This window comes from Tachyglossus aculeatus, unplaced genomic scaffold (genome assembly GCF_015852505.1).
Source record: "Tachyglossus aculeatus isolate mTacAcu1 unplaced genomic scaffold, mTacAcu1.pri scaffold_12_arrow_ctg1, whole genome shotgun sequence".
Taxonomy (NCBI): domain Eukaryota; kingdom Metazoa; phylum Chordata; class Mammalia; order Monotremata; family Tachyglossidae; genus Tachyglossus; species Tachyglossus aculeatus.
The window spans coordinates 644942-665138 of record NW_024044858.1 but is presented as its reverse complement, the minus strand read 5'-3'; the positions used below and the strand labels follow the sequence as shown (position 1 = coordinate 665138).

Here is a 20197-nt window from a genome sequence, read left to right as displayed (position 1 = left end):
CACACAGATACACACCCGACCCCCAACCCCCTGCCTTGAGACCCGTCAGCCGATGAGGGGGCTTTAAACCGGACCGTAGGCTCTTGTGGTGGACGAGGCATCTTGTTTATTCTGGACAGGCCCAGCTGTGGCCTCTTAATATCTTAGCACGGTTTCCCGTGAATGGCTGAAAACGGCAGTTCCAACACCAAACTTGCTGGGGCGGGGAGGGTGGTGGAGGTAAGGCTCGAGCCCTCAGGACGGGGCTCCCACTTCCTTCCCCGCCCCAAGGGGAGGAGGAAGGGAGCCCTGTTATCAGCCTCGCCTTGTCCCTGACCTCAGCCAGGCCAGTACAGGGGTTTGGAGATATCATTCTATCCCAGAAGGTGCTTTGCACTGACTTTCCCCACCCCAGAAGACTCTTCTTTGAGCGGGAACCTGAGGATTCTCGGTGGCGGGGGTGGTGAAGGACTGTGAGTTCAGAGATTGTTCTTGCCGTGGCTCAGGGTTGCAGGAGGGGGATCGTAGCATGCTTTCGGCGCCAGCCCCCCCGAGTCCCAGCTAAAGGACCCGGGAGTCGAGGTGAGTTGAACCCCCGGGCTCTGGCCCCAGTCACGCTTCCTGGTCCGTTGACGGTACAGGGTCCCGTCTGACAGCGAGCGTCGGGCCCCGGCCTTGACTCCGCTCTAGGGCAAGCTGCATCGCCCAGATGCTGAGGGGTCGCATGTAGGCGAGAGAACGGAAAACACGGGTCCGACAATAGGCCTCGGGGGTCTGGAAGGCCAGGCCCAGCCTCTCCCACACCGTGCGATAGCAGCCCTCTGCCGTCCGGAAGCCTTCCTGGACCAGGCCCTAGGGAGAGGGGAGCAAAGCCGGGGGTGAGGGCTCCAGTTAAGGGCAGAGGAGGGAGGAGTCGTGGAGGCGGAGCTGGATTACCTCCTGGATCATGGTGGCTGCCAGCCCGTAGACGACGCCCACCCAGACCTCATCAGACTGGACGCTGGAAGTGTCGGGGATGCCATCTGGCCGCATCCCGTTCACGGCTCCCATGGACCCTCCGGCGAAGCCCAGCACGTTCTGCTCAAAGATGGTCTGCAGGGCGTTGTGCACGTGGAGAGCGGGGAACACCTGCACCCCGAGAGAGGGAGCGAGGGCCCACGGGGCCAGTTCCAGTGGATCCTGCACCCGGAGGGGACGGCCCCGCTCGGTTGACGAGACAAGCTGGACGTCCTAAATCCTCCGTGGCCTCCCCTCCCCTCCGTCATCCCCCCGAGGTTCCTCCCTCACCTCTGTATCCCCTTCCCCCAGCCCGCAGGCTCTCAGGAACCACTGGCCGGCACACTGGTCGGACATGATGCTGTGGGAGTATGGCTCCGAGCTGCAGTCGTAATTATAGTACCGGCCTGGGTGGGAGGTGGGTGGGAGGGAGGGTGGGTCAGAGAGGATGACACCCTCGCCCCCAAACCTCCCTGTGAACCTCTGCTGCTCCCCGCCTCCCCCCGCGCGAGGCTCTCCCCTTTCACCGTTCCACAGGAGCCTCTCGAAGGCCTCGCGTCCACGACTCAGGATGGACGAGAATTTCTCCCCGACGGCTCCGGCCCCCTGCAGGGCGGCCATACGGATCATCACGGCTACGGCTGCCAGCCAGAGTCCTCCGCAGTACGCGCTGATCGAGGAGAGGGGATGGAGGAGGTGGGGGTCACCGAGAACTCCTTCCCACCCCTGGCCCTCCCCCTGGCTTGGCCACCCCATCTCCCCCCTTCGCCCCCCAGTACCTGGGCCCCGTGGTGACCCAGCCGTCATAGGTCTGGTCGGCGTAGCCCCCGTTCTCGATAAGCCCGTCCTGGTCCTTATCGAACTTCAGCTCTGATTCCATTACGGCCTGCGGGGGGGAAAAGGGAGGACCCAGAGGTAGCGGAGGGATGCGGCCCTTAGAGACAGAAGGTCCCTGGAGGGAGAAAGTGACTGCGTTTCCTCGATTCTCTTCCCCAGGACCCAGAAACCAATGGTTGGACCCATGGGGTCCCAAGGGTGGCAGTTTCTGGCAGGGAGGGGGATGACAAGAAAGCCCCGATCGGACACGGGGGAGGCAGGCAAGGGTTCCGGACACCAGAGACACCACCGGGTGTAGGCCGCGTTCCCTTCTAGGCACCTTCCACCTCTATCGGTTAGGCCTACTTGGACAGCAGAGTAGAGGGAAATGACCACATCAATGAAATTCTACCCTCCCCACCCGGCCCCCCCAAATCACAAGACACCTCTAGGTTTAAATTCCAGAAAGGGTTTCAGGCAGACGCCCCCAGACACACCAGGGCAGGGGAATCAACCCCCTCCTCCTCTAGCTGAGTGGCTGACCTGACAGATGGGCCACATGTCAGCCAGGAAGACGCGGTCCCCTGTCAGGTGATAGTCCCGATAGACTTGCAGCACAAACTTCAAGTTGAGGTCCTTCCAGTCCGCCGTGTCGTGAATCAGGTAGGCGTTGACCCGGGCCCACGGCTCGTCGTCTGCCCACGGGTGAACGGACACGGGGGTGAGCGGGAGGGTTCGCTCCCTAGGGGGCCGCATTTGGGGGAGTGGGTCCTGGGGGTCACCGACCCGGGGGGGAACGGGAGGTTGGAGGGAAGGCCCAGGGTAGTGAGCCTCTCGCTAGGGAGAGGATCCCACGATCCCAAATGTCACATCGGGGCCAGTGGCAGATGGGCGGCCGTTTTCAGGGCTTCACTCGCTGCCCCGGGGGCCAGCGGAGAGGAGCATCGCTGCTCCCTGAGCCGTGGGGTAGTGGGGAGAAAGGCGTGCTGCTGTATCAGTGTCAGAGTCCTAATGAGGCATTTCTGGCATCCCCCAAGTTTGGAGAAGGGTTCCTGGGGAGCGGGGCCTTCCCAATATTCCAGGAATAGGAGGATCCCGAGGGGCCAGGGTTACCGGGGTCACCGACGTCATGGGGAATCACATTTCTCCTCTTCACGGGGGCCACCACTCCAGTCATCAGGTATCGCCTTCGCGTCAGGTCCTCGCTCAGAGTTGCCAGGGCTGCGGGAGGGGGCGGGAGGAGACGCTGTGGGGCGGGGCTGGGGTTTAAGCAGGTGGGTAGCGGGGAGGGGAAGGGAGGCTCACCCATGTCGTACTGCAGACTGATCTCCAACTTGGGCCAGAGCATGATGAGGGCAAAGGAGGCATAGAAGTGGACGTCATAGGTGTTGTACATGTGGTACTCCTGGCCTGGGGACACGGACTATCAGTGAGGTTGCCCAGTACAGTCACTGCCCCCCGCGGCTCTTTCCCCTCTCCTCTCCCCGAGCTCCTCCTGCCCCTCGAGGTTGGAAAGGAGAAACTCCAACATGGTGAGCCCAGTCCCGTCTCCCTCCAGAGGCCTTTCCCTTGTTTTCCAGGGTCACATCTCCCTCTTCCTGCCTCTCCCCCCGACCCCACGGCCCCCCGCCCCCACCGGCATCATACCCTCAAGGTAGGCGAAGCGGCCGTACTCCAGCAGGGTGGGGCGCAGCTGCTTTAGGCTCTCCCCACCCCCTCCCAACTCCTCCTCCAGGGTTTCGGGTGGAACCTCCAGCCACACGGTACCCCCATCAGCCAGGAAGTAGAGCTCGTTAAAAAGTGCCGACTTGTACCAGTGGGGCAGTTTGCTGGCGGGGGGGAGGGGGGGAGAGAGACGATGCATCAGGGAAGTGGGGGAAAAGGAGAAGTTGTGGAAGGGGGAAGGATAGAGGGAGCCGGGGGTGAAGTGGGTTGAGGGGATACTGGAGGGAGACGAGACTAAAGGAGGCGAAAAGCCCCAAGGGAGGGAGGGAGTTGGAGCACGGGTTCAGGATGAAAGAGGGGAGCGATCCCCACCTTACTCTTACAGGGCCCTCATACCTGTCCTCCAAGATGGGGCTTTGCCAGGCCCCGATGGCGTCCTCCCACCGCCCATACTGGGTCAGCGCGTGGTGGCACAGGTTGGGGGCTGCGGTCCCCCCTCGGCCAAAGTAGCGAGTGTATCTCCTGGAGTGGAAGGATTCCGTTACCCGTCTTTGTAGGGCCTCGCCCCGCGTCCTTTACTTCCCCCGGGGTGGATTCAGTCTCCTCACCTGTAGTGAGTGCGACCCTTGGCTCCAAACACGATTTTGGGCATGTCCCAGGCCAGGGTGAACTCCAGGCGACCTTGCCCCCGGCCGGGTACCCGACACCCAGCGCACACAGCTGCTGCGACGCCTTCACCTTTCCGGGTGGGGACGCTGCATCCTGCACAGGCGGGAACGGCGAGGGGGGAGGCGGGGTGGTCACCGTGGAGCTGCCAGGGCGAACCACCTTCCCACCACCAACCAGGGCTTTCTTTTCCGTCCTCGCCGCAATCCGCAAAAACTTGGGTCAGCCAGATTTCCAGGTGTAACGCAGTGTGTGTGTGTGTGGGGGGGGCCCATACAGTCATTCAATCGTATTTATCGACGCTTACTGTGCACAGAGCACTGTACTAAGCGCCCAGGGCCAACTGACAAGGGCAAACGTCATGGTGTTTGCCGTGTACTAACCGTCCCCATTCTGTATCCTAACAAACCCCGGACCAGACTCGGACCCGGCGGTCTTGGGAGGGGGCCCAGGCTGAATCCCAGTCAGAAGTTTTCAGTGGGGGGAGGACTCCACTGCTTCGACCACCACTGGTGGCCGTGGGGAACCTGGCCCTATTCGGGGGCAGGGGACCGTGAGTTCCCCCACCTCTCTAGAGCCACAGAGGTGCCGGAGCAGAGCGGAAACCCCTGCCTCGTCCTCCCTGCGGGACAAGAAGCAAGAGCTGAGGACGGGGATGACGGCAGGGGCCAGGCCTCCTCCTTTCCTTCCGCTCCCTACTTAGCCCCTGTCCCTCCCTGTGGGCCCCGCCCCTCACCGGGTGGGGAGTCCAGCTGCCCATCCTGAAGCAGATCCTGCCACAGCTGCTGCCCAGTGCCTTCGGGATCAAAGGCTGTGATGTGGGTCACCGTGGTGCCCACCTGTTGACAGGGAAGAGGCAGTGAAGCGGGAGCTTCCCAACTGGCCCCGACTTCCCCCCGCCCCAGTTCTGCTCTCCCTTTGCCTCTTGGTCCTAAACCCTCCCACTTTCCCTCTCCTTCCCCAGTGCTTCGATCTCTTCGTCATCCACCATCTCCACGGCCCGTGACCTCACCCCCCCCGTCCCAGTTCCTTCGCTCCCTGGAGCTCCCTAACCCCCCGTTACCATCTCCCGGGAAGCAACGGCAAGGATGTAGGGGTTGGGGGGGCTCGGATGATGCAGGAGGACGCCTTTCACAGTTGTCCCGCTCTGCTCCAGGCAGAATGGCTCATTCCAGAGGTTCCCGTCCGCGTCGTCCCGACCTCCCAGCCCATTGCGGAGTGAAAACACAATGGAAACATCCACGTCCTCGTCCCCCTCATTCTGCACTTCCCACACGAACACCCCAACTGGCAAACTGCTGTCCTGGGGGGGAGACAAGAGGGTGGGGAGAAAAAGAGGGAGGCACGTGTGGTTTCAGGAACACCCCCGCTTCCCTCGGAGCAGGACGGGATCCAGCCCCCATCCCCTCTAAGGGCTGTGCTCCTATTGCCACCGGTAGTGGTGGGGAGGCAGGGCAGAGCGATTGGGGGGCTGGGGCAGCCGGTACCTGGTAGTCATGAGGGAGGATGGGCGCAATCTGGCGACAGGTAAGCACAACAGCCTGGCCTGGAAGCTGGTAGACCGTCCAGGCCCGGGGGTAGAGAGCGTGGTAGAAGGCAAAGTGGCCACAGAAGCCCCAGTTCCAACCCTGCAGGACGTTGGGCCGCTCCAGAGAGAGGACTTGCTGGTACACGGTCTGGCCCTCTCGCCGCAGGCACACCGTGAACTAGGCGGGAGAGCACAGGGAGTGGTGGAGATGGAGAAAACATTAGACTGTAAGCACCTTGAGGGCAGGAACTGTGCCTCTTCCTTCTAACTGGACGCTCCAAAGGATCTAATGATGATGATAATGATGGTATATGTTAAGCATTTCCTATGTGCCAAGCACTATTCTAAGCACTGGGGGGGGGATACAAGGCAATCAGGTTGTCCCACGTGGGGCTCGCAATCTTACTCCCCATTTTACAGATGAGATAACTGAGGCAGAGAGGAGTTAAATGACTTGCCCAAGGTCACACAGCAGACAAGCGGCAGAGCCGGGAATAGAACCCACATCCTCTGATCCCCAAGCCCGTCTTCTTGCCACCAGGCCACGCTACTTCTAGCACCGGGTTCCATTTTTACTAAACTCACAATTCATTTATCCATTCAATTGTATTTATTGAGTGCTTACTGTGTGCAGAGCACTGTACTAAGCACTTGGGACGTACAAGGTGGCAACATATAGAGACGGTCCCTACCCAACAATGGGCTCACAGTCTAGAAGGGGGAAGACAGACAACAAAACAATACATGTGGACAGGTGTCATCGGAATAAATAGAAGTAAAGCTGGATGAACATCATTAACAAAATAAATGGAATAGTAAATATGTACAAGTAAAATAAATAGAGTAATAAATCTGTACAAACATATATACAGGTGCTGTGGGGATGGGAAGGAAGAGAGGATAAATGGGGCTCAGTCTGCCAGTAACGATGACAGGGAGAGAGAGACGACTGGGATATGGTATCCTCACTCTCCTGTGGATGGAGGAAACCTCCAAAATTCCTCTTCTATGGCCCGGCTATCCCTCTATTGGGGCTAGGGATTTTCTCCAGTGAGGAAGACTCCAGGCTCTCTCTTGCCAGTTCCAGTGATCCCCAGCCCTCATTACCTGAAAGCTCTTCTTGCTGCCTAATCCACATCCTCATATCTTCGGACAGTCTCTGGTCACGCCAGACTCCTTCCCCATTAAAGTCCGGAGCAAGACTGTCTTTCGACCATTATCGGAGGTCACTTTAACACATTCCACCCCGAATCTGCCCGAGCTCCCCCTCCTCCGACCCCCAACTTTTTCTACCGGAGGCGTCCCGACTGCTGCAATGCAGCCCCTCCCAGGCTCTAACCGTGGCCAGGCCCCCTCCGCTCACCACCACTGCCTTTTCTCTCCATAAACCTGGTCAGGTGCTCCCGATTCACCTCGGCCGACAGACTCATCAGCCAGGTTCCAGTACCGTTCTGCAGAGGACCCAAATCCATCCCGCCCACGATTCCATTCGAAAGCCTTCCAACATCCCCAGTGTCAACATAACATAGTGAGGATTTTCAAAAATCCTTAGCTTTGTTTACCCACCCAAGACTCTGAAAAGGAAGAGAGAGCCCGTTTTTGATCTGACAGAACATTCCCTCTACGGGTGGTCTTTTAAAAAAACAACCATTTTTTTTTCTGGATAGAGGAAGGCAGATAGCGTCATCCGCAGGGACTGGTTTGATGCAACGTTTCAAAAATTCTCAAAGAAGCGGGCAATGCTGACTCTCCCGCTGACACTGAGCTCTTCTGACTGATGAAGTGTCATTGAGTCGGGAGTAAACTGAGGGCCGCAGGAAGAACTCATAAAACTGAGTGGGCAGAAAAGTGGCAGTTGAGCTTCAGCATGAGTAAGTGTGACAAAACGCGCTTAGAGAAAAATCAAACTACAACCAGATTACGACAGGCTCAGGAAAGAGATCTCGGAGTCACTGTCTACCGTCTCTGAGACTGGTGGCCAGCCGAATCCTGGGAAAGTCGAAAGACCGCACGACAGAAAGCGGTTTTGCCACTTAAAGCAATGTTCATCTGAGTCAGGACTACCATGTGCTGCTGTGGTCCCCGCATCTTAGGAAGGACACGACAGCTGAAGAAAGAACGGAAAGGAGCACTCAAGCTGATCGGGGTGGTGGATCCACCTGAAAACGGAAAATCCATCAGTGGTATTTACTGAGCACTTACTGGGTGCCGGGAGCACTGTACTAACTTGGGAGAGTACGCTGTAACAGAGTTGGAAGACACGCTCTCTGCCTACAATGAGCTTAGAGTCTACAGTAAGATACTGACGTATTTCCGACAGCCCTGTGTGGGACAGACTGTGTCCGACCTGATTATTCTGCATACACTCCGGTGCTTAGAGCAGCGTTTGACAAATAGTATGCGCTTAGCAAATATCATGAAATAAAAAGGACTTGGAAGACTTCACTGAAGAATATTTCTGTAGCGAACAAGGTGCGTGTGTGGAATTGGTGTTTGCCATATCCCACAATAACAATAATTGCGGGATTTGTTGAGCATTTTCCGCAGGCCGAGCACTGGGGTAGTTAAAAGATAATCAGGTCCACGGGGGGTAAACAATCTAAGGGAGAGATGGAGAACAGGTATTTAATCTCCATTTTATAGAGGAGGAAGCTGAGGCACAGAGAAGTGATTTGCCTAAGGTCACACAGCAGGCATGAGGCAGAGCTGGAATCAGAACCCAGGTCTCCTGACTCCCAGTCCTGTGCTTTTTATGAGGCATGCTGCTTCCCCAAGGCTGCTATTGAGGGGGGTACACGTTGAAACCTGAAGGTGATGGATTCAAAGCAAAGATATCTTCACCCACAGGTGGGAAACATGAAGTCTGTTACCCCAAGAAGTTGTATAACTGAAAATATCAGTAGCCTTGGGAGGGGTTTGGATAAATCCAGGGATAGTAGACCCATAATTGGCTCCTCCGCAGAAGCTTAGGGATGTTAGACGGCTCCAGAAAGGCAAATTCATGGCTAAAATGTCGTTGTGTTAACGGGGAAAGGACAGAGGTGATACAATGGTATATCCCTCACCACTGTTCATCCAAGAATTCTGTCGCCACAGCTGGAGACACAGTCCTGGGCCTCACAGAGCATGGGTCTGATCCTGTATGGCACTGCTTAGGATCCAGTGTCCTTAAGCACATCAATAAGGCAGGGAAGAAATCAAATGAAGAGAGAAAACAGTCTAAGAGAAGAGAGTAAAAAAAATCAAGCAGAGAGGAGGCTACAGGTGCAAGAACAGCTTAACTAGTGGTTTGAGATCAGGAAGGAGGAGAGTACAGGGACCCAAAAACAGAGAAGAAAGCAAAACGAGGGGCAAGAAGAGCAGAGGACAGGACAGAAAGTACAGGACAAAGATGGGGAACAGACCGGTAAGGAGTAGGGGTTAAGGCCACTCAGCACAAGCCCTCAATCCTTCCAATCCCCAAAGGGAAGGGAGCAGACCCACTCGTGCACATTAAGCATCAAAAACCAACCCTAAAGGCTGAAGGGATAGGGATGGCAGGAAAAGCACCAGCAGCTGGAGAGAGGTCACAGAAACAAGAAGAGGGGAAAAGCCAAGTGGTTTCACACCCCCAGCAGAAACCCGGGAGAAATGAGATTGAAGGGCAGAGGGGCTGAGAAGACAAATAAAGGGAAAAAAGACAGGGGAGATGGCCACCTGAACAGGAGCAGGGAAGGAGATAAACCCCGGGGACGGAGAGTTTGAAGGGTAATGAGATGCCTGCTAAAGCCTAAAAAGTTCACGGGCAGACCCAAACCAAATATCCTGCCCGAGTTGGAAGTCTGGCTAAATGCAGCTTGGAATTCCAGCATGGGTTCCATGAACAAGAGAGGCGAAGGGCTGGATTGGCTCCGATGTGAAATTCTAGGACCCAACAGGTTGGGGTCAAATACTGCTGCTACTCACCTACAACCCCAGATACCTTGTATCTCCCCCAGCGCTTAGAACAGTGCTTTGCACATAGTAAGCGCTTAATAAAAGCCATTAAAAAAAAAAAACCCAGCCCGCGCACTTCACTCCTCTAACGCTAACCTCCTCGCTGTGCCTCTATCTCCACTATCTCGCCACTGACCTCTCGCCCTTGTCCTGCCTCTTAGACTGTGAGCCCACTGTTGGGTAGGGACTGTCTCTATATGTTGCCAACTTGTACTTCCCAAGCGCTTAGTACAGTGCTCTGCACACAGTAAGCACTCAATAAATACGATTGATTGATTGATTGATTGATTGGGACACCCTCCCTCCTCAAATCCGACAATTACTCTCCCCTACTTCAAAGCCTTATTTGAAAGCACATCTCCAAGAGACCTAACCCGACTGAGCACCTCCTCTCCTCTTCTCCCGCTCCCTACTCTGATTTGCTCCCTCTGTTCTTTCCCCCATCCCAGCCCCACAGAATTTATGTACCTATTATTTATTTATATTAATGTCTGTCTCCCGCGTGCCCCCCAGACTGTATGCTTGTTGGGGGGGAGGGGGAGGATGTGTGCTCTGCACACAGTAAGCATTGAATAAATACGACAATAGAATGAATGAATGCCCAGCCTCCTAGCTAGACTTTAAAGTTCATCTAAGGTCACTCCAGTTCCTAGAGGTCCACATTAGCTTTGAATTTCCTCTGTTCTTTAAGACTGTCCAAGAACCGACTCCTCCTTACTTCCTCCTTGTGACCTACACCCCAACTTACCCAACTTGCTTGCTCATCATCTCCCATAAACAACTCTCCACCTGTCACTCATCACATTCCAATCCCCCTGCCTGGAATACCTTTCCCCATCTTCATTAAATCACATTCCTCCCATTTGGATCTCTGCGCCAATCAAAATCGTGGGCTGGCCCTGTGCTTGGCCTGGCTCGTGCCAGGCCTCTATGTTCTTGCTTTCCATGCACTAAGTAATAATAATAACAGTGGTATTTGTTAAGCGCTTACTATGTGCCAAACACCGTTCTAAGCGCTGGGGTAGACACCAGGTAATCAGGTTGTCCTATGTGGGGCTCACAGTCTCACCCCGTTTTACAGATGAGGTAACTGAGGCACAGAGAAGTGAAGTGATCTGTCCAAGGCCACACGGCAGACAATAATAATCATGGTAGTGGTGGAGCCGAGATCAGAACTCTCGTCCTCTGACTCCCAAGCCCGTGCTCTGGCCACTAGACCAAACTGCTTCTGTACTGATTTCCTACACATCGTGTCCCTTCACCAGGCCCCAAACCCCAGTGGGGCCGGACCACACTTCTGGGTTGCAGGAAGCGATCGATACTACCAACGCTGCCCCTGCCAGGAGATGCTATTTTTCCCATTTCCCCTATTTTTCTATTTCCCCAGCTGGAGAAGACATCAAATTGGAGCAGGTGAGCTGGCCTAAGCCTGATCCCTGCCCCCCGACCATCCAATGGCTTAGCTTGATCCAGCCAAGTAATAATAATAATAAAGATGGCATTTATTAAGCGCTTACTATATGCCAAGCACTGTTCTAAGCGCTGGGAGGGTTAAAAGGTGATCAGGTTGTCCCACGGGGGGCTCACAGTCTTCATCCCCATTTTACAGATGAGGTAACTGAGGCACAGAGAAGTGAAGTGACTTGCCCAAAGTCACACGGCTGACAACTGGCGGAGTCAGGATTTGAACCCATGACCCCTGACTCCAAAGCCCGGGCTCCTTCCACTGAGCCAAGCTGCTTCTCCAAGTCTACCCAAGGCTCTCCTCTCTTCTTTCAGAATTATATTTGATCCCACCTCTCACAGGTGGGGTCATCCTGGGAAAGGATCCTATCTCCAGGCACTGGCAAACCCTCGTGTCTCTCCACGGGACGTTTATATCCCGAACCCTGACAAAAATTCCCCATGGAAGAGTCGAGTAGATCACCTGCAGTATAAGTTAGGCAGCATTATACCAGTTCCCCAGGCTGTCAGAATAATAAGCAAATCCACAGCCTACGTATGGGCTGGAGAGAAGCCATGACTAAGTTCTTTACTTTGCCTCTAATTCGAGCCCCCTAGACATAAGTTCCGACTTCCTTTCCCACGCCCCAAGGACTTTATGTGGAGTTGGCTCCTCTTTTGGATCCTGCTGCTCATGTGTGTAAAACATGACAACTGAATCAGGGCTGTTCCCCGTGGCTGGGGTTAGGCTGCTGGGGAAACACATTTTGCAGGCACAGGCTCTCTTCCAAGAAGGAAGATCCAGAACTGTTTTTGTTGGTGATGAGGAGAGGACTTGCTCCTCATTGCCTGTAGTTTGGGTTTTGGGTGTTTTTTTTTCTTTCGAAGGAACATCTTTGAGTAATCTCAAAACAGGTTTAGGCTGTTGGTATATATGTACATAAACAGGCACATATCCCACTTAGATTTTTAGATACAGAATCCTTCTTGGTACACTCACGTCCACCCAGCTCCTCAATTAGGTTGTGTGGGTGTGATAAAGCTGGAGAAGGGATAGATAAGATCACCAAAAAGAGGCAGGGAAGGGGCAGCCTCCATTTAAGGACAGGCTGGAAAGAATAGGACTCTTCAGGCCAAAAAGAAGGCTGAGTAAGGACACGACCGAAGTTTAAAAATCATGAAGAGGAGGACAGAACACCGAGGAATTGTGGTTCACCGAATCTCACACCACCAGAATGAGGGTGCACCCACTGAGCTTGAAGGATACACACCTAGGGGATGACAAGCATCTGGAACATGTGGCTACAGGAAGCGGGACAGGACAAAAATGTCAGCAGCCTCAAGAAAGATTTGAAAAATTTCAAGGAGGAGAAGGTCAGTTAAGATGGATGTCCGAAAGGGTAACCGTTAAATTTAGATTTCTCTAAATATTTTGGTGCGGATGTCGGAGGTCCCGGGCAGGGTTTTGATGGACCACTGGTCTGCTCCAGGATGGCATTGTGCCTGGTTTTTTACCTTTTCCCCAAGTTCAGAGCTGCTGAAGCATACGTTCCTAAATTTATCTTTTCTTTTCTTCTTAAATTCAAAGTCTAATCTTCACTTTCTGACTGGGAGAACTTAGCCTATGCTGCCCCCCGATCCTTCCTCTTTCCAACAGACCCTCACCTGGTCAGCCATGACTGTTCGGTGTTGGTACATCCCGGGATTCAGCTGCCAGCGACAGAACTGGCCTCTCCAGCCTCGGGTGATGGTGCCTCCTCCAATTCCCCCTAAGGGACAACCTGGCAACGGAGAAAAAGGGCAAAGCCCAGCACGGTAATGGGGAGGTGTGGGAAAAGACCAGCCACTGTTGGGACAAGAGCCCCCCTCCAGCTTCTTGATGGGCAAAGGAGAGACCAGTTGGGTGTCTTCCCTGAAAGGGCTAGACCAGATCTCTGCCCTGGGATCTCAACGCCCCACAGAGGGAGGGGAAGGGGAAGGGGAAGGGCGGCTCACCGTAGATCTGTCGCAGGGGGACGGAGTTGAGCATGTCAATAAAAGGAACTTTCTTCTCCACTTGTGTCTTCTGGTACCACCATCGAAGATACCTGTGTGGGGTTGGGGGAAGGTGAGACAACGGGGGGAATTGGAGATTTAGTGACAAATGAGTGACATAAATGAGCAAAACAGTCCCTAGCCTTGGGCTTTTCTCTGTCCTGCAATTTCTTCTCTCTTCCTTCTTCTTCATTTGCTCCCTGTCTGGCTCACCCTCTTTTTAGACTCTCTCTGGCTTCTCTCCTCTTCTCCCTCTGGCTCTTTCTAGCTTCCAGCTCTTTTCTTCTACCTGGCAGCCCCATTCTTTTTAGCCTCAGTGTGGCTGGCCCTTCTCTGGCCTTCACAGGCCACCCAGGTTAGGGTCCTCTGTAAATGTAATCAGGACTCAGCTCCTTCAGCAGGCACAGCCTCTAAACTACTCCAACCCACGTTCTCCTCCTCCCCCCTCCGACATTCATCTCCCACTCCTACTTCCCTTCTCCCATAAACTCGGCCACCTCCCCTTCACCTTTGGACCCTAAACTCTGGACTAGTCTCCCCACAAGTTATTTAAAATGTCCAAGACATGGTTTACAAACTCCAAAAGACCAAAGAGCCCCACCCCCCTTCTCTCCTGGCCCTAGGACCCTCTCACTCCTGAGACTCTCTCCCAAGCCACTTCTTTCCCACAATGGGACCAAGCGGAGAACTGCTCAGGGAAACGATCATTTGCCCCTGGCTTTCCCACCAAAGCCCGTCTAGATTTCTTTATTGAGGCAGAGCTCAGATGGGATGGGTCAGAAAAGAAGTAGTGTGCGGGACGGGTTTGGTCTCAGATACCTTTCAGGTTCAAAGCCTCAGAAAGCTCACGCCAGGGTGGTTCGAGTTTACTCCCTCTCTATTCAAACTACTTCCATGTTAATACCATCATCACTCATCCTACCCTGCCTAGATTACTGCATCATTCATTCATTCAATCGTATTTACTGAGCGCTTACTGTGTGCAGAGCACTGTACTGAGCGCTCGGGAAGTACAAGTCGGCAACATATAGAGACGGTCCCTACCCAATAATGGGCTCACAGTCTAGAAGAGGGAGACAGACAACAAAACAGAACACGTAGACAAGCGTCAAAACCGTCAGAATAAATAGAATTACAGCTGTAGGCATGTCATTAACAAAATAAATAGAATAGCAAGTATGTACAATAAAGTAAATAGAGTAATAAATCTGTACAAATATATTCAAATACTGTGGGGAGGGGAAGAAGGTAGGGCCGGGGGGATGAGGAGGAGAGGAAAAAGGGGGCTCAGTCTGGGAAGGCCTCCTGGAGGAGGTGAGCTCTCAATACGGTTTTGAAGGGAGGAAGAGAGCTGGTTTGGCGGATGTGCGGAGGGAGGGCATTCCGGGCCGGGGGAGGACGTGGGCCGGGGGTCGATCGCGGGACAGGCGAGAACGAGGCACGGTGAGGAGGTTAGCGGCAGAGGAGCGGAGGGTGCGGGCTGGGCTGGAGAAGGAGAGAAGGGAGGGGAGGTCGGAGGGGGCGAGGTGATGGACAGCCTTGAAGCCAGAGTGAGGAGTCTTTGCTTTATTCGTAGGTTGACAGGCAACCACTGGAGATTTTCGAGGAGGGGAATGATGTGCCCAGGGCGTTTCTGCATAAAGATAATCCGGGCAGCAGAATGAAGTATAGACTGAAGCGGGGAGAGACAGGAAGGTGGGAGATCAGAGAGGAGGCGGATGCTCCTGCTCTTTCTGACCTCCCAACCTCCTGCCTCCCCCCACTCCAGTCCATATTTAATTCCGCTGCCCAGATGGTCTTTCTACAGCAACATTCAGGACACGTCATCCCGCCGCCTCAAAAATCTCCAGTGGTTGCCTGTCCACCTCCGTAGCAAACAAAAACTCCTCACCGTTGGCTTTAAAGCATTCCACCACCTTGCCCCCTCCTACCTCACCTCGCTTCTCTCCTTCTACAACCCAGCCCGCTAACTTTGGCTCCTCTGATGCTAACCTTCTCACTGTGCCTCAATCTCTCCCATCTCGCCGCCGACTCCCGGTCCACGTCCTGCCTCTGGCCTGGGACGCCCTCCCTCCTCAAATCCGACAGACAATTCCTCTCCCCTGGTTCAAAGCCTTATTGAAGGCACATCTCTTCCAAGAGGCCTTCCCAGACTAAGCCCCGCTTTTCCTGGTCTCCCGGTCCCTTCTGTGTCGCCCTGACTTGCTCCCTTTGCTCTTCCACCCGCTCCAGAGCACTTGGGTGTATATCCGCAGTTTTATTTATTTGTATTGACATCTGTCTCCCCGCCTCTAGACCGTGAGCTCGTTGTGGGCAGGGATGGTCACAGTTTATCGTCGTAGTGTACCTTCCGAAGTGTCTAAATACGGTGCTCTGCACACAGTAAGTGCTTAACAAATACGACTGAATGAGTGAATTGACTATGGGCCTGGGTTATCCCTGAGCAACCCAGACTCTGTCGTATCCTAGGATTTGCCTAGGAGCAGACCTGTAATCCCATATCACCGAGTTGCCCAAACAGCAGTAAGCAGCTAGACCGTGAGCCGGATGAGAAGCAGCGTGGCTCAGTGGAAAGAGCACGGGCTTTGGAGTCAGAGGTTATGGGTTCAAATCGCAGCTCCACCACTTCATTCATTCAATTGTATTTATTGAGCGCTTACTGTGTGCAAAGCACTGTACTAAGCGCTTGGGAAGTACAAGTTGGCAACATATAGAGACGGTCCCTACCCAACAACGGGCTCACAGTCTAGAAGGGGGAGACGGACGACAAAACAAAACACATTGCCTAACGGGACTGCAGGGGTAACGGGCAAGGAGCTGGGGAGGCTCGGAAGAGGGAAGGGGGCCCTACTGCCAGCTGTGTGACTCTGGGCAAGTCACTTCACTTCTCTGGGCCTCAGTTACCTCATCTGTCAAATGGGGCCCCACATGGGACAACCTGATCACCTTGTAACGTCCCCAGAGCCTAGAACAGTGCTTTGCACATAGTAAGCGCTTAATAACTGTCATTATTATTATTATGAGGGACAAGGGACCCTGTCTGACCTGAGCATCTTATATCTAACCCAGCGCAGAGTACAGTGTTAGGCACAGAGTAAGGGCTTAAATACCACTATCATCATCATCATAAAGGGTTTTCTTCTCCCCTCGTGTCAAATTCCCTATCCCTACCCACCCAATGCCATCTTCTCTCCCTTCCAATACCTTCTTCCCCCACCCTCTCATCTATTCAGGCCATTAGGCCTGACTCAGAGGTGACCTCGGGGTGAGTCTCCGTGACCCTCCCTTTCTTTCAGCTGCCCCCACATCCACCTGTTCCTTATGCCCCCCGCCACGTGCCTCTCCCTTCCTGTCCTAGAGACCCACGTATAGAGTCGGGTCGGTGGGATAGAGTCGGGCTGGGGGAGGGCCCTATGGTGCCGATCGGAGAGCAAGGGATGAGTCAGGTGAGGCGAGGGCTCGGCAGCATTTCAAGATTCCAAGGTCTCTTCCCATTTCCCCTTCCCTCTGACCTGGCTGGGGGGAATGTCACGCTAATGATCCTGGCACCGGCCTGGGTCGGGATTCCGAGGATGGCTGGGGGTTTAGAGGTCCAGGCCAGGGATGTACGGCAGGTCCCCGGCCCTGCTGGACTTTTGACTTGCTCCGGAGGAGACGGGATCTGGGGACGGCCTTCCCCAGGACCTTTTCTCCCTGAAATCATGGGGTGCCTGGTCTCATCCTCTCATCCCCAGACTCCAAGAGTCCCAGAAAGGGCTGTGTCAGGGCTTTGTTGGGGGTTGGGGGAAGCGGGGGAGGTTGGAATGAAGGGGCTGGGAGCTCTGAGGAAACCCCTAGTTGAAAGTGGGGGTCGCGACTCGCAAGGATCCCCCCCACAACATCCACATTGCTTCAGGACAATAACAATCGCACCCACGCGTCCGCCGTCTCCCACCCCTGCCTTAGGGTGTTCAATCCAGTGCCACACTCCACTTAGATTCTGTTAGATTTCTTTTTAGACCGTGAGCCCGTTGTTGGGGTACGGGCCGTCTCTATAGATTGCCGATCCGTCCTTCCCGAGCGCTTCAATACGGGGCTCTGCACACAGTAAGCGCTCAATAGATACGACTGAATAAATGAATGACTGAGTCCAGAAGGGCTGGAGTGGATGCCGACAAACGGGGTTGGACACGGTCCCTGCTCCCCCCGTGGGGCTCCCAGTCTCCACCCCCATTTTACAGCGGAGGTAACCGAGGCCCGGAGAAGCCAAGTGACTTGCCCAAGGTCACAAAGCAGACAAGCCGAGTTGAGAACCCATCTGACCCCCAGTCTGTGCCCGCTGCTTCCTCCTGAAACAATCCCCTGCCACCGAGAGGGGCCGAACCCAACCTCTGAGATCAATTAATCAATCGTATTTATTGAGCGCTTACTGTGTGCAGAGCACTGTACTAGGCACTTGGGAAGTCCAAGTTGGCAACATATAGCGACAGTCCCTACCCAACAGTGGGCTCACAGTCTAGATCAATCAATCGTATTTATTGAGCGCTTACTGTGCGCAGAGCACTGTACTAGGCGCTTGGGAAGTACAAGTCGGCAACATATAGAGACAGCCCCTACCCAACAGTGGGCTCACAGTCTAGATCAATCAATCGTATTTATTGAGCGCTTACTGTGCGCACAGCACTGTACTAAGCGCTTGGGAAGTACAAGTTGGCAACATATAGAGACAGTCCCTACCCAACAGTGGGCTCACAGTCTAGATCAATCAATCGTATTTATTGAGCGCTTACTGTGCGCAGAGCACTGTACTAAGCGCTTGGGAAGTCCAAGTTGGCAACATATACAGTCCCTACCCAACAGTGGGCTCACAGTCTAGATCAATCAATCGTATTTATTGAGCATTTACTGTGTGCAGAGCACTGTACTAGGCGCTTGGGAAGTCCAAGTTGGCAACATACAGAGACAGTCCCTACACAACAGTGGGCTCATAGTCTAGATGGCAGGGTAGGGCAAACTCCAGGAACAAGCAGGGAAGGGCAAAGTCAATCAATCAATCGCATTTATTGAGCGCTTACTGTGCACAGAGCACTGTACTAAGCGCTTGGGAAGTACAAGTTATGACTGAATGAACAAATACCATCATTATCATTATTAACAAATGTTGTCTGTCTCCTCCCCTTCTAGGCTTTGAGCCCGGATTGGGCCGGGACTGTCTCTCTCTGTGCTGTATTGGACTTCCCAAGCGCTTAGTACAGTGCTCTGCACACAGTAAGCGCTCAATAAATATGATTGAATGAATGAATGAACAAGTTGGCAACATATAGAGACAGTCCCTACCCAACAGTGGGCTCACAGTCTAGAGCAATCAATCGTATTTATTGAGCGCTTACTGTGCGCAGAGCACTGTACTAAGCGCTTGGGAAGTCCAAGTTGGCAACATATAGAGACGGTCCCTACCCGACAGTGGGCTCACAGTCTAGATCAATCAATCGTATTTATTGAGCGCTTACCGTGCGCAGAGCACTGTACTAGGCGCTTGGGAAGTCCAAGTTGGCAACATATAGAGACGGTCCCTACCCAACAGTGGGCTCACAGTCTAGATGGCAGGGTAGGACAAACTCCAGGGACAGGCAGGGAAGGGCGAAGTCAATCAATCAATCGTGTTTATTGAGTGCTTACTGTGTGCAGAGCACTGTACTAAGCGCTTGGGAAGTACAAGTTGGCAACAGATAGAGACAGTCCCTACCCAACAGTGGGCTCACAGTCTAGATCAATCAATCAATCGTATTTATTGAGCGCTTACTGTGTGCAGGGCACTGTACTAAGCGCTTGGGAAGTCCAAGTTGGCAACATATAGAGACGGTCCCTACCCAACAGTGGGCTCACAGTCTAGATGGCAGGGTAGGGCAAACTCCAGGGACAAGCAGGGAAGGGCGAAGTCAATCAATCATATTAATTGAGCGCTTACTGTGTGTAGAGCACTGTACTAGGCGCTCGGGAAGTACAAGTTGGCAACATATAGAGACAGTCCCTACCCAACAGTGGGCTCACAGTCTAGATCAATCAACCGTATTTATTGAGCGCTTACTGTGCGCAGAGCACTGTACTAGGCGCTTGGGAAGTCCAAGTTGGTAACATATAGAGACAGTCCCTACCCAACAGTGGGCTCACAGTCTAGATCAGTCAATCGTATTTATTGAGCATTTACTGTGTGCAGAGCACTGTACTAGGCGCTTGGGAAGTCCAAGTTGGCAACATATAGAGACGGTCCCTACCCAACAGTGGGCTCACAGTCTAGATGGCAGGGTAGGGCAAACTCCAGGGGCAGAAAGGGAAGGGCGAAGTCCCCGAGGCGGGGTGGGTGGGGGGGTTTCCATCCACTCCAACAGCGCTCTGCGCACAGTCATCATCATCAACCGTATTTATTGAGCGCTTACTGTGCGCGGAGCACTGGACTAAGCGCTCGGGAAGTCCAAACTGGCAACATATAGAGACAGTCCCCCCTTTTAGACTGTGAGCCCACTGTTGGGTAGGGACTGTCTCCATGTGGTGCCAACTCGGACCTCCCAAGCGCCTGCTCCGCACCTAGTGAGCGCTCGATCAATCCGATTGATGATGTTGAATGAGTGGCTTCAGCGTGGGCACTCACCTCAGGCCCATGCCGAGGTGCTTCAGCAGGTTGCCCAGGGAGATGTCGTTGGCCCGGAGGGGCTTCCGCTTCTCCGGGAACTCGTGGGCCAGGCAGAGGCGCCAGCCGAATGGAGGCACCCGGTGGCCCCGGGCCGTGCCCTCGTAGGCCGCCATCATCTGGGCCTCGTCCTCCCCGCCCCTCGGCTTCTTGGGGGGCCCGGGGCCCCCGGCCTGCGGGTCCCCCATCGCCCGGGCGGTGGGACCGGGGGCCGTCCCCACTGCTGTCCTTGCGGGCAGGGTGATGTCCCGCCTCCTCGCCCCGGGCTTCGTCGAGGGCCTCCGGTGGCCCCGGGCAAGCGGGCAGGGGCAGGCCGCGATGGGCAACTGCCACTCACCGGCCGAGCGCAGCCGAAGCTTTCCGAACGAGGGGCGCGGACGGGTCCACGGGGCGGGGGGGGGGAGGCCCGGCGCACCGCCCCCCCGCCG

The 20197-nt window shown here is 54.5% G+C and overlaps 1 protein-coding gene across 1 annotated transcript; it reads right to left on the bottom strand.

The window, feature by feature from the left end:
- Nucleotides 1-62: 62 nt before the first annotated feature.
- On the bottom strand, nucleotides 63-20094 carry GBA2 (glucosylceramidase beta 2). Its single transcript, XM_038742482.1, has 17 exons — nucleotides 19731-20094; nucleotides 13064-13155; nucleotides 12734-12849; nucleotides 5610-5828; nucleotides 5186-5425; nucleotides 4859-4961; nucleotides 4065-4218; nucleotides 3853-3978; nucleotides 3439-3620; nucleotides 3097-3201; nucleotides 2905-3012; nucleotides 2335-2486; nucleotides 1755-1861; nucleotides 1503-1645; nucleotides 1267-1382; nucleotides 916-1107; nucleotides 63-831 (listed from the first exon to the last, which is right to left on the bottom strand). Exons 1-17 carry the CDS (start codon nucleotides 19955-19957, stop codon nucleotides 592-594), a joined length of 2622 nt encoding a protein of 873 aa, XP_038598410.1. The 5' UTR covers nucleotides 19958-20094; the 3' UTR covers nucleotides 63-591.
- Between the last annotated feature and the right edge of the window lie 103 nt (nucleotides 20095-20197).

What these genes read in the sequence shown, in the direction of transcription:
- GBA2 (XM_038742482.1), bottom strand. Translation starts at nt 19,957, where the DNA reads ATGGGGGACCCGCAGGCCGGGGGCCCCGGGCCCCCCAAGAAGCCGAGG. An exon ending in CCATGACGTCGGTGACCCCG is followed by an intron (nt 2,487 to 2,904) that starts GTAACCCTGGCC and finishes ACCCGTGGGCAG; the next exon opens with ACGACGAGCCGTGGGCCCGG. An exon ending in TGGGGGAAGGGGATACAGAG is followed by an intron (nt 1,108 to 1,266) that starts GTGAGGGAGGAA and finishes CTCGGGGTGCAG; the next exon opens with GTGTTCCCCGCTCTCCACGT.